At 55.8% G+C, this 12,676-nt stretch overlaps 2 protein-coding genes and 1 long non-coding RNA gene across 30 annotated transcripts in view; 1 reads left to right on the top strand and 2 right to left on the bottom strand.

The window, feature by feature from the left end:
• Zbtb9 (zinc finger and BTB domain containing 9) overlaps positions 1-5,364 on the bottom strand; it is a 43,503-nt gene extending 38,139 nt beyond the window's left edge. For 2 of the 6 annotated variants that reach the window (XR_015451011.1, XR_015451010.1), the window contains exons 1-2: positions 3,283-4,856; positions 2,245-2,341 (exon numbers count right to left, since the gene is read on the bottom strand). Coding sequence is in view for 4 of the 6 variants with exons in the window: in XM_021260017.2 (XP_021115676.1) it covers positions 3,404-4,837 (1,434 nt within the window). In the remaining 2 variants the exon portion in view is untranslated. Of the gene's footprint in view, positions 1-2,244; positions 2,342-2,421; positions 4,908-5,064 lie in introns of those variants that run through there. The other 4 variants (XM_021260017.2, XM_021260019.2, XM_004846770.3 and 1 more) reach the window with 4 other exon arrangements.
• An 86-nt stretch (positions 5,365-5,450) lies between these two features.
• Positions 5,451-8,655, top strand: LOC110349628 (uncharacterized). Its single transcript, XR_015451012.1, has 2 exons — positions 5,451-5,657; positions 8,111-8,655. It is a non-coding gene; the product is annotated as an uncharacterized LOC110349628 (long non-coding RNA).
• Syngap1 (synaptic Ras GTPase activating protein 1) overlaps positions 6,073-12,676 on the bottom strand; it is a 30,759-nt gene continuing 24,155 nt past the window's right edge. For 11 of the 23 annotated variants that reach the window (XM_087210467.1, XM_087210465.1, XM_021260002.2 and 8 more), the window contains 2 exons: positions 12,295-12,506; positions 10,699-11,418 (listed from right to left, as the gene is read on the bottom strand). In XM_087210467.1, coding sequence (XP_087066593.1) covers positions 10,992-11,418; positions 12,295-12,506 — 639 coding nt within the window. In that variant the 3' untranslated portion in view covers positions 10,699-10,991. The other 12 variants (XM_087210470.1, XM_087210469.1, XM_021260003.2 and 9 more) reach the window with 10 other exon arrangements.

Below are 12,676 nucleotides of genomic sequence, written 5' to 3'. Positions count from 1 at the left end.
CAAAGTTAGAAGAGGGCAGAAAGAGCCCTGAAGAACTCCAGCACTTAACAGACAGGTAATAACAGAAATAATATCTAATCCTTGCTGAGTACTACACACCTAATTCCATTTGGTTGAAAATATTTTTCTTTTGAGAGGCTGAGGCAGGAGTATTGCTGCGTTCAAGGCCAGGCTGAAATACGCAGCGAGACCCTGTCTCACAAATAAAAAGGAAAATATTTCCCCTTATGTGTGCAATCCTTCCCTAGGAGAACTGATCTAAGCGCAGGTATAGGAAGCTGAGGACTGCAGGTCCCACACATACAGCATCAGCTAACATTTACTTAGGGATTACTGTGCACAAGGGGCTGTTCTAAGTGCTTTACACGTATTAATTCACATAATCCTACGAGTATGGTTAGGCACTAATACAGAACTATGACATGGAAGGTGAGGTCAGGATGAGGAAATAATTCAGAGCTCTGGAAATAGGGCTACATTTAAAACAAAATCTTTCATCATGGAACTAACTTTTCTGAATAATACTTTAAAAACTAACCAGGTATTTTAATTGGCTTGATAGAATTGGCAGATTTCACATCTTTTTTTCCTTTCAGTTTTTTGAGATGGATCTTGCTATGTAGTTCAAGCTGGCCTCAAACTCACAGCAATCCTCCTGGCTCAGCCTCCAGAATGCTGGGATTACAGGCGTGCTGGTTTGACATTTCTTAAACACTAAATGCAAAGCACAGCTGGCTGTAAGGATCCCCCAAGGAGGTAATCAATGGAGAGCAGTCTGCTGTGGGCTGACCAGCACACTCTCCACTGTCCTGACACTCCCATTTTCCTTTGAAGATGCCGTGCCCACTTTGCTGCCATAGCAACATTTTGGGTTTTGTTGTTGTTGCTGTTTTGCTTTTCATTATTTCCTTTTCTTTTAAATTAAAAAAGATTATTAGTTCATGTTTGCAGCACTAATTGCATTTATTGTGGGAGCTGGCACATGTGCATCTTGGCAACGTTTTGATGGAGTGGAATGGAAGTGCTCTGGCCAGAGGACAGACATGAGGCTCAAAGTTTTCTCCCAGGAAATTTAACCCTTAGACCAATGACAAAAGAAACAAGAATCAGGGCTGGGGTGCAGCTCAGTGGTAGTGTGTGGGGTTAGGATGCTCAAGGCCCAGACTCAATCCCCAGCACCAAACAAAAAACCCATCAGCACCTCACAACATATGACCAAGAATTCCTGCTCCATGAACCCCGGAGCTGATCCTGAGCTTGTTCTCCAAACACTGGTCCTCGGGCCCTTCCTTCCATTCCAGGAATTCTGTAAATTCCCCTTCAGTAAGGAGAGCCAAGACCAGCTGAGACGCTTGCAACCAACAGATCTGTGCTGCCAAAGAAGGTGGTCACCTAGAGTAAGTGCCAAGAACAGTGGATGGGTGGGGCCAGTCCATCCAAGATGGGCAGGCTCCTTTCCAATCTTCCTTCCCGCTGTGTTCAGTCCTTACCATGGAGATGGGACTGTGTCTCTTTAAGAGGCCAACAAATCCCAGCTAGGATTCACCTTCTCGGCCACAAAGTCACATTTCTCTAAACGCCACACCTGACAACTTTTGAGGAACATACTTTAGGAAGGTGATTACTTCTGGCCCCGACCCTCACTTCAACTCCTATTCGCCATCACCGTATCAGTTCTGCCACCCACACTAATGGCCATATTCTGGCACAGGGAAGAAATGTTTGTGAAACCTCTGCTGCCTCTGTATGAAGGTCTTTACTCAGTCAGCTTTCTTTGTGCCACTGAAGTAGCTGGTACTGTCCCCATCATGGACTTCTTATACCACGTTGTAATTATTTATCTAGCTCCAGCACTGGCCGTGAACTTTTTGAGAGCAGAGTTAAACAGGGTTAGTATAATGCTTTGGGACTATTTGTATAATAAATCAAAAAACAATCGGGCCAAAGATGTAGCTCAGTGGCGCCATGCCTGACTGGCAAGCGCAAGGTCCTGAGTTCAATCCCCAGTGCCGAAAAGAAAAAATTAAACATTATACCTAATAAGGAAGTTGGGGGAATATCCTAGGTAAAGATCATGTGAACCAATCCCTTTTAAAAAAAAAACACAGGAGTGGTTCCGCCACCTGCCTCGAAAGTGCAAGGACCCAAGTTTGATCCCCGGCACCAAAAAAATAAAAAAATAAATTAAAAAAGACAGGAAACCAAGTAATAGTAATAGTTGTCAGACAGTGAAAGGTAACTTACCTGAGGTTATTCAGTGGCAGATCAGGGCCCAAGTCCAAGTTAGTGTTCTGTGGCTATTCGTGAAACCATTCCATTCTTCTTCCATCAACGAAACTAGCTGCAAAAGGAACACACTCATTCTACAGCTCTGTTCTCACATCTCTTCCACACAAATTACTTGATCTAATCCACTGTCAATTTAGATTTCAGGACAAAGTTTATTTGAAGAAATTAAGTAACTATTAAATCTCCTCCTCCCATTCCAATATCTACCCCTTCACCTCTCCACAGAAGAGCTGTCTCTATCAAATGCGGGATGGAAAAGGAGGCAGCATGGTCCCACTGTGCAGTTACTCTAGCTCTCGGCATGTGCAGCCCCAACCCTGAGTCCCTCTGACCATGGCAACTTGTTTTAGAGAGTATTCGTGCTACCCTGAGCGCATTTTAGTCAGCTGCCATCTCCTGAGTTCACTGGTCACGTTCATCACTGTGATCAACATACAAGTTATCAGTGGTGGTGAAAGGCAGACAAGAGGATTTAAGAATCCTATTTAAGAAGATTCTATGAATGACCTATGGAATGCTCAATTTGTTAAAGTGCTCAACTACAACATGTTAAAAAGGTGTTGGGAAAATGTCTACTGGTGAGAAAGCAAAGTTCAATCTGAAGGGCTTTTGGAAAGATACAACAAACAGAAGTATGTAAAAAGAATTCTGTTCACACAATGTCATAAATAACAAGGAGACTAAAGCCAGATCTGACTTATTTGAACTCCAAATCAAGTATCTCCAGTTGAAGACCAGCTCCTTTTAACTTTTCATGGATACTAAATAAAACATTTATCATTATGTTGCTTTGCTCTAACTCGTCTCTTCCTAAATAACTTTCTAATCTGAACTCTGGTTTCCTCCACAGATATCAACACTATAAAAAAAAGGTCCATTCTGGGCAAGAGTTGATTTAAAGATGTCCTATAAACTACTTATAGGGTGGTTAATAGAAAACTGGGTGAAATGAGAAATCTTGAGCTTCTAAATCTATCAAGTAAAGGCTCATACTCAACAAGAAGTCCAAAATACATCTCTTGGCATGATTACAGGATACGGGACTGAGGGTGGGTTAAGTATCCACCAGCAGCAGTGGCTGTCTTTCCGTAGGAGTTAGTGTACATCTTAGCAGTCACTTGTAAGTCCAATGGGCAGTAGCCCAACCCCGATCCTTGCATAGGTCCCGGTGTCGAAGGAAACAGGCATGGACTCGGAACCGTCGGCCACAGTGGGGACAGGCATGCAAGGCTCCAGCATGGGTCTTCATGTGTTCAGTGAGATGATGTTTCAGCTTGAAGCGCTTGTTGCAGATGCCACAGCCAAAAGGCCGAAGACTGAAAGTCAGCATGATGTGCCGGTCACGTTTTGGCTTTACTGCAAACCGCTTCCCACACAAGCAGCCAAAGCGTTTTCCATCAGCAGGGGGTGTTCCCCCCAGTTTCACAGGCCCATGCACAGCCTGCCCTGCTCCCCCAGGTCCTCCACCCCCTGACAGGATTTCATTCCCATGAAGATCCACTGGTTTCCAGGAAGGACCCCCACTTCCAGATGTTGCCCCTGCTCCTGAGGGTAACAAGAACCTTAGCTCACCATTCCCTTCAGAGTCCCCTCCAGGAAACACTTTGGTCTCCTCCTTTGCTCCTCCAGACTGAGTTCCACCTCCTCCTATTTCCTCCTTAGGCTCATAAGGTTCCTGCTTAATGTAGAAGATTTTAGGGGGCAGTGCAGGAGAGGCAGGAGGCTCAAGTGGTGCACTCTCGCTCTCTGGAAGCCTGCGGGGAGTAGCAGATATGGGCAGTGGGTGGGAGCCATGAGTACAGGGAAAACTCCCTGACACTCTCTGAGGTTGAGGAGCCTGAGAGCTCCTCAAAAGTGTAGCTGCTGACTCCTGGTCTTCTTTTTCTTCTTCCTCCTCCTCCTCCTCCTCTTCTTCTATCTGAATTTGCAATACTTCTCCCAGTTCACTTCCCTCCCCTCCAATGGGGCTCTCTGTAGAAGCAGGACTCTCAGTAGCAGTGGAGGGCTGCACTGAAGTCTGGAAAGGGGAAGAGCGAAGGCACCAACCTCCTTGAGAGGACGTGGCAGAAAGAAGCGTGTGGCAGGAGGCTCCTCCTCGGGCTGAAACTCCACCACCAGAAGTTTCCAGTTTTCTAAGAATCTCTGAGCACTGATCTACTACTTGCCACATCTGAAGGCCACTGGCTACAAGGAGATGGGCCGGAAGAGCATCCAACGGCAGGCGGAGGTGCCCTGAATAAATGAGCTGAAGCAGCCCCTCGAACGCATCGGCTTCAATGACACTGGGAAGGGTGAGTCGCGGTGCGTCTCCCAGAAGCAGCTTGTCATGGAAGTAAGGAGAGGCAGCAGCCAACACTGCTTTGTGAGCCCTAAGTTCCCGGCCCTGCACCAGGAGGGATACATCACAGAACTTTCCCTCCAGCCTGTGGCGGTTCAGGGACTCCAGCAACAACGAGCTGTGCCGAGGGAAGGCGATGTGAATTGTCCGTGGGGCTGGGTTGCAGATCGGAGAGGGGGTTTCAGGAGGCAAAGGCGTCGAGGAATCCATAATCTCAGCGAGATCCCAGAGAACCGTAAAGAGATGGGAGTTTAGGCGTGAACTTTACGCAGGACAAAGGCTGTGAAGGAAACAGACGGGGGTCACAGAAGCCCTGGACAGGGAGAACCGGGTCTCCTCGAACTACCCCTCCCGTGCCCCCCAACTTGGGAACCTTTCAGTCAGCGGCAATTCCGGCAGATGAGTCCCGCCCACCGAGAACAAAAACAACAACACACCAACCAAGGTTTTGACTCCCAGCTCTGGGGAAGACGAGGAGGTGCTTTAGCCGCGAGCCCGACCTCGCCGGCTGCGGACGGCCCCGTGCCGCACCCCTCCGTTCTGCCTCACGTGCACCCAGCGGCTGGGTCCCGGGAAACCTCGGCCCCCCCAGACACCACGAGGCCGGGGCGGCTGCTTCCCCGCCGACACGCCCCCGCCCTTACACACGCAACAAGGGACGCGCGGCGCCTCAGCAGCTACCACGCCGTTCAGGGCCGGAAGCCTCCGCCTCCTCGCCCCCTCGCCGGACGCCGTAGCCGGGGGCGCAGGGCGGGACTGAGGCTTCAGCCAGTCGCAGGGTGGAGGCCTACAAGCCTCATGCTCATTGGCTGGACGGGCGAGAGGGGAGGGGCTGGTAGACAGCGGCGGTCCCCGAGGCCGCGGCCGGGGAGTCTGGGGGAGCTGGGCGCGGAGGACGTGGACCGCGGGCTCCGAGAGCAGCGTAGCGATTAAGCGTGGCGCCTCCCTAACCCCGGTGGGCGCTGAGAGGAGTGAGGTTTTTGTCGTCTGTGTGGGCTGGGCACTTGGGTCCTCCCAGCAGCCTGGCGAGGTAGGTGTGGCCGCCCTCCGTGTCCATCGCGGGAAACCGAGGCCGGGAGACCCGCTCGGCTGGCAGCGGGAGGTCGGGAGCCGGACTTGCTAAGGAGCCGGTGCTTTCCTCCGTTTCGCACCGCAGTATTTTAACAATCAGTCTCATTTCCCGGCGATCACTCGGAGAAGGATGTGTACTCTGTACTCGGCTGTGCCTCTGCCCAGTCAGGCCAAGCGAACAGGGCGGGTGTGGCCAGCGCCAGACCCCTGCTCCAACGCGGGTCTCGCTGGATGGGAGAGCGGCACTCGAGGGGACTGTGGCACCGAGCAGGGATCTATGGCTTTTGCCCCCAAGCCGTCCGCTTCCTTTCAAGGAGATCCTGTCACCCTGCTGTTGGGCCTGGAGACCCAGGCCAAGAAAGTCAGCGCCGCGATAAAAGAACAATCTCCGTTTATTAAACATGATTTTTCTGTTTCACCACACACTCCAGAAAAAAAGGAAATGGGGCTGGGAGAAAGGGGCAGTGGTTGGGGATAGAGAAGGCTGGGGGTGGAGCGGGGAGGGAGAACGAGAAAACAAAATAAAACAGGCAGGAAGAACATCTCCCTACCCTTCGGGTTGGGGGTGGAGAGCGGAGGGCAGGGGGAGGGGGCCAGGAAGCTCTGTACAGAGGGGTCGCCCCAGCCCACACACGCACACCCCGGATATGTACAGTACAAACCCCAGATAATTACAACAGCCAAAGAAGAGAGGAGGAAGGGGGTCCCGGGGCAGGGCCTGAGGTGGGGAAAGCAGAGGAGAGGGCACAGGGATAAAATTTCACATATTTACAACTTTTATATAAGTATAAATTTGGCCCCGGCTGGGTGTATGTGTGTAGGGGGATGGGACGGAAGGGGAACTGTCCATACAAAAGAAAGAAGGGTGGACTCTGGGAAGTCTCAATACCAAACGTAAGAAGGGATGAGGGGTCAAGGCTGGGTAGGGGACAGCAGCCAGGGAAGAGGGGGGCCGAGGAGGGGCTTCTTCCTTCCCATGGCCGACCCGCCCCAAGCCCCATCCATCCTACTTCCCCTGTCCCGCCAGAGAGCTATGTACAGAGAAACACCGAAAAATTGTGGACTGGCGGGAAGGAGAGAGGTGGACGGAGGTTGGGGCAGGGGGAGGATGAGAGGGAAGCCCAGCCCTGTCCTGCCTCCCCAGGGGGACAGTCACGGAAGGGGGCCCCCCAACACCCCTCCTCCAACACAGGTCCCCCCCACCCTGGGGGAGAGAGACATGGCTTTTCCTAGAGTAAGTTCCCCCTCCCCCGGGAGTGGAGGCCGAGGAGGAGGGCCGGGGGCTGCTGGGGTAGGGCGGATGACTAGTCTGTCTCCCCAACGTACACACCCTCCTAACCCCAACCCCTCGCCCTAACCTCACTTCCACCCCACCCAACACACTGGGGGAGGGGGGGGCATATGCCCCCTCACCCCGCTCTGGGACCAGCCGAGAGCAGATCAGGTGTGGGAAGAAGGGGAGAGAACTCCCATTCCCCCCTTGCCGCCCCCTCCCTGCCCCGGTGGCCCCCTCCACCCCATCTGGGTTCTGGGTGGGGAGGGAGTAAATTTAAGAGTGGGAGGAGGAGTTTGTGCGTGCTGAGCCCCCCCAGACGCTCCTGAGAAATCAAGGGGTAATAGGGCCCCTCACCCGGGGTCCCCTCCCCATAACAAGGGGGGCAGGGGAGGCCAAAATGGGGCGGTGGAGGGGAGTTAAGATTGTCAGCTCTGGTTACTGCTAAAAAAATCACCCTGAAGTTGAAAGTTTGGGGGTGCCACACCCCCAGGGTGGGGGGAGGGTCTGTCCCCCAGTGCTCAGGGGAACGATGAGGCAGAGGGTGGGGATAGCACCCCGGAGTGGAGGGGTCTGTGTAGGGCAGGCGGTGTCCTGGGCCAAGGGTCCCTGGGGGTCAGAGAGGGGCAGCACCCCAACAGGAAGGAAAAGGGCGGCTGAGGGTCCCCCTTCCCTCCCGGAAATGGTGCGATGGGGGAGGGGGTCCGGTGCCCCCAAGGAGGCGCTCAGGGAGGCAATCCCGCTGTCCCTCGGTGCCGGTGCCGGTGCCGTCCAGTCCTGGCGGCTGGTGCTGCTCTGGGGCGGGGGAGGAGGTCTGCGATGCGGGCTAGTGGTCTGCGGTGTTTCGGAACTCGCCGTTCTCTGTGATCTGCAGCCGGGGCGGGGGAGGCGGGGCAGGGGGGGCCAGGCCGTTCCAAGGTGGGGCCAGCGTCACACGCGGGTTTGTTGGACCCAAGGGGGGAAGCTGCCTCTCCTGCAAGACACCAAAGAGGAGAGCGCGGACTTATTGAGACGCTTCGTGGGGGCCTGGCTGCCAGCCCCTAGCAGTGACCTCCCGAGCCAGCCCTCCGGACGCCGCGCCGTGTCCACCCCTCCTCCCAGCAGTGTCCACCTCCTCCTGCCCTGCTTCTCACCTGCAGGACTCGGGGGTGGAGGAGCAGCTCATCCCAGCCTCCTAACTGCGGCCTTCAAGCCTTCAACCCAGTGTCGCACCAGGAAACCAGCTCAAAAGCTGCAGGCGCCCGTGTCACCCCCAACCTCACACGACCTCTCACCCGACCTCGCCTCCGGGGCCCGGCCCCGCCCACCCCCCTCCTCCTGGAGTCCTTCGCCCCCAGCCACCCCCGCCCCAAGAGGGAACTTGCATTGAGGAACCAGGGGAGGCAGTACAGCAAAACCTCATTAATCCAAACCCCTGGGGATTTGGAATTTTGTCATAATTTGAACAAAAACTGGGCTTGAGTTTGCCTTTATCTGTGAAGAAAGGGTGTGCTAAGCAAATGAGCGGTGGCAATGTGTCTGTGGGAGGGGGTTTTTAACCTACAGCAGCAAACTGACGTTTCAGTCCTATCTTTTCACTGAGGCATGCTCCCTGAGGGCCAGCGTGGACAAAGCCTCGTTCACCAAGTTCTACTTACTGTATATATTTTGAAGACATGCATTTCATTAAACACACTGTCATGCAGTTTTGTCACTTATTCAGAGTGGCCATCTCAAATATAACATCCCAAATTACAGAGGTTTAACTGTACTGGGGGGAAAGGAAGGGGATTCAGGGAAGTGATGTGGGAAGGGGAAGCTTGTGGGAGGCCTGCCCCTCTCTCTCACTTGGCAGAGGTGACCAGGAGCTCTGTGGAGACACAGCAAGCCCCAATCTGCATCCCTGGGGAGCAGAACGGGCTCCATTCCTGTGCACCCCCACTTTCCTTTTCATTTGGGCCCTCCCTGGGCTCCCAGCTGGAGGGCGTGGGTTCCAGACCCCACTCCCACCCTGGTCCTATTCTCATCTCCTCCTGTGGCTCCCAGAGCAACTGCAGGTTCCTTCTGTGCCTTTGCTGGGAGAGAGGAAAGTCACCAGAGTCCTCCCACACATCTGGTCACTCACTTAGCTTTTTAAATTAGTGGCTGAGTGGCAGAGGGACCGATACCTGCAAGCGGTTTAGAAAAAATGTCCAAATGACTTCTGGGACCACCAGGCATTTAGGGCTGGTGAGGGTGCTGTGCTTGGCCAAATCACACGGGATCCCAGAGGCTCCAGATCCGCTCTTTCACCCCAGGACACTGAACTCACCTCCCAGGTTGCCCAAAGCCCAGCCTTAGGCAAAGTGGCCCTCTTAGCTGGCCAGTTGGTGGGACAGGAAGTGACGCTTGGCTGGGTGCGCTGAGCTAGGTAGGGGAGCAGGAAGGAGCCTCAGACTCCCTTGCCTCTGCTGTCTACTGATGACGGCACATGGGCATGCCCCTACACCCCCGTGGACCCAAATTTAGAAAGCAGATAAATAAGGGTGCCGTTATTCATTTTACAAAAGAATTCCCGGCAGGAGCCCTGGAAATGGCGAGGTCCCCTGGTGCCTTTGAGCATCTGTTTACAGATCACTAACTGCCTTGACAGAGAGGCTGGGCTAGCAGAGTTAAAATTACAGTGTGAGGGGCCACTGCCCACTGCAGATCAGTCCCACAGAAATGTGCGTCTCAGGAATGATGTCGGCAGCTGACAGGTTCCCATTTAGGCTTTTTTAGGCAGGATGATGTGTCTGGCAAGGCCACTGGGTGGTAGGAGAGGGGAATGAATGGCATGAACAACCCCGGGATGTGAGCTATGCACGCCTGTGATCCCAGTACTCAGGAGGCTGAGGCAGGAGGATCGCTACAAGTTTGGGCTACATAGTGAAACCCTGTCTCAAAAAAACACAACAGAACAGAAAGAATAGAGGTTATTTGACATGCTGTTCCCAGCATCTGTGTCTGGGAAGGGCCTGGCTGCTGAGCCATGACATGAAAGCAAAGTCTCATCTCAGCCTCCTGGCTACTCGGCCTGTCCACGTCCTAACATCCATCCAAGGTCCTTTGCTTTTCCTACCACCCTGGATTCTGTCAGGACAGCTCCACGGTGTCTTTTCCAGGGCCCTCCCAAGTCACCAGAATTAACTGCCACTCCTGATTCCCACTGGGAGGGCTAACTCAAGCCCCAGATGCAGTCTGCTCTCGGTGTAAGGGAGGAAAGAGAGTGAGAGAGAGGAGCGGGAAGGAGGAGGATAGAGAGCCAGGCCTGGGGAAGAGGAAACCCCCACCTACCTGCTGCGCCCCACATGGCCTCTATAGCCCAGCCCCCACCCCTTCAGACTCCGGCTGTAACAACCCGTCCTCGATGCCCCAGCTCCCAAGGACGCTCTGGTGAAATGGGGGGTGACAGACGCACACTGGAGAGGCAGAGGAGAGGGGCGGAGTCGGGAGGAGGCCGGAGAGGTAGGTCTGGGGCGCGTGGCCTGCGTGTGTTGGGGTCTGTGGGGCTCAGACTCGGCACTGGAGGCGTGGGGGGCAGTGTGCTCTCTGGGTGGTGCTGGGGCTCTGTGTGGGGGGGGGGCGGCAGTGAGGGGAGAGGCTCCGGAGAGAGAGGTGGAGGGGTGGGCTTCATGACCAACCTGCAGTGGTCCGGAGTCACCTCCCCCTGTGTCCTCCGCCCGTGGTCAAAGCGGAACCAGGAGAATTACCTGATGAGGAGCTGCAGGGGGAGAGAGCGGGGTCACGGGGTCAGGAGCCTTGGTGGTGCAGCGGGGAGGCCTGGTGGTCAGAGCAGAGGAGGGAGGAGGATGGGGGAGCGAGGGCCGGGGTGCAGAGCGAGGGCCTCGGAGCTGGACCAAGTTCCGGAGGGAGGCCGGGCTCAGACACCGAGGGGAGTGGGTTCCAGGGGAGGCCTTCACGAGAGGCGGGGAGAGGAAGCTATGCAGGAACTGCAAGAGAGTGAGGGGGACCCTGAGCCTCCAGGGGACCCCTGTGCTCCACTCCAGCCAAGAGCGACTTCTAGCGCGCCTGGCCCAGAGAGCTCAGAGGAAGCTGGACTCCTGCTGTGGGCTCCCGCAGCCACGCGGGTCTGGGCAGAAGATCGTGAGGCGCGGACAGGCGTGGGAGGAGGGTGGGAAGGCACGGGTGGGGCGGACACTGCCGGAGTGACGCAGGCAGACGATGGGATGGGGATGGCTCACGGGGGCTGCACGGAGCAGCCAGCGGACAGAGGAGGACGGAGCACGCGGAGACCACGGTGATGGGGCTGGGCTGGCCGGTGCGGCGAGTGCACGGAGGACAGTGGGATGGATGGGGATGGGACACGGAGAAGATAAATGACATTGTAATTTCCACCTGAGCGTCGAGCAGCCTCTTCTTGGGCTCGGGCAGGGGCTCAGCCATGGCGGGGTGGTCCCGGCGCAGCTCCTCCTCCACCAGCATCAGCCTGAAGGGACGGGCTTCAGTGGGGTTAGTGGCGGGCACAGGCTCAGAGCCGGCCCCGGAAGAGGCTCACCCCCAGCCCTGCGCTGGCGGCCCCAGGCCCTCACATCTCCCCGCTGAGGACAGCTTCCTGTGCCAGCCCGCAGGACCGGGCTTCCCTGAGCCCCTGAACCGAGGCCACCTCTGCCAGCCACTCCCGGCCCCCAGACCAGGAGAGGCCTCAGCAATCCTTGTCGTTCCTGGCATCTCCCTGCCTTTGGGGAGGATCCTCAAGGTCACTTCCCCTAAAGCATCACAATGAGAACAGTGGTTTTAAAAGAGGTTTCAGGCCAAGAAGCCCTTTTCTGCTAATGAAGTCTTACTCAAAGATACATGATGCATCAAGCCGGAGCTGGCTCTGGCTGGAGTGGAGCTTGGGGTCCCCGCCTCCGGCCCTCAAGGTAACTGAGCCGTGCTGGGACCTGTCCTTGGGAGCGGAGTGCTCGGCAGAGCAGCTGGAGCCCTGCACCCTCACAGACCCTTTCTGAGGCTGCAGAGAAAGGCTCTGCCCAGGAACGGGGTGCTCGGGGGCTCCTCTGGTTAGGGCTCCCAGCCTAGCTTTTGGGGTGAACCTCACAGGCTGACTTGAGAATGAGCAGTGGGGAGCCCTGGCCTAGCTTCATCTGAACACACTGATGTTTCCCCAGAGCCCTGGGCTCGGGGAAGGCCATTCTGTGCCCTAAGCAGGACGCTCCGCCCCACCTGGTGACAGGTGGGTGCCCCTCCCAGGGCGGCGGGCCCTCGGGTCTCCTGAGCTGGGCACGGGGGCTGGAGGAGGAGCGGGCTTCTTGTTCCCTTTCGCCCCAGGCCTCCCTGCTGCCCTCCCCGGGCCGCCCCTCACCTGCCGATGATGCTCTTGATCTGTGAGTCCTTCTCCACCTGCTGCTGCCTCAGTCTCTTCTCGCTCTGCTCCAGGCGGGCCTGATACTGCATCAGGATCTTGCTGGTCTGTTCTTCCTGGGACAGCAGCCTCCGCTCGTACTCTTCCAGCTTCCGGTTGGACATGTGCAGCCGCTCTTTCAACGAGTGGATCTCCTCCTCGTACTCCTTCACCTGCCCGCCGGGCACAGGACCCCGCACTGTGAGGGTGCCGGCCCCCGTCCCACCAGCCAGCCCCATCCCTGTCTGCCCAGCGCAGCCGCTGTGTGCAGAGGGGCATCTGGCCCGCTCCCTGCCTGCTGGACAACCTGCCCTGCCTTTAGAGGGCTCTGCCATGATGCCGA

Source organism: Heterocephalus glaber, unplaced genomic scaffold (genome assembly GCF_053883595.1).
Source record: "Heterocephalus glaber isolate CG9 unplaced genomic scaffold, H.glaber_assembly_v1.0 deba00001141, whole genome shotgun sequence".
Classification (NCBI taxonomy): domain Eukaryota; kingdom Metazoa; phylum Chordata; class Mammalia; order Rodentia; family Bathyergidae; genus Heterocephalus; species Heterocephalus glaber.
Note: the sequence above shows the minus strand (reverse complement) of the source record. Positions and strands in the feature narration are given on the sequence as shown.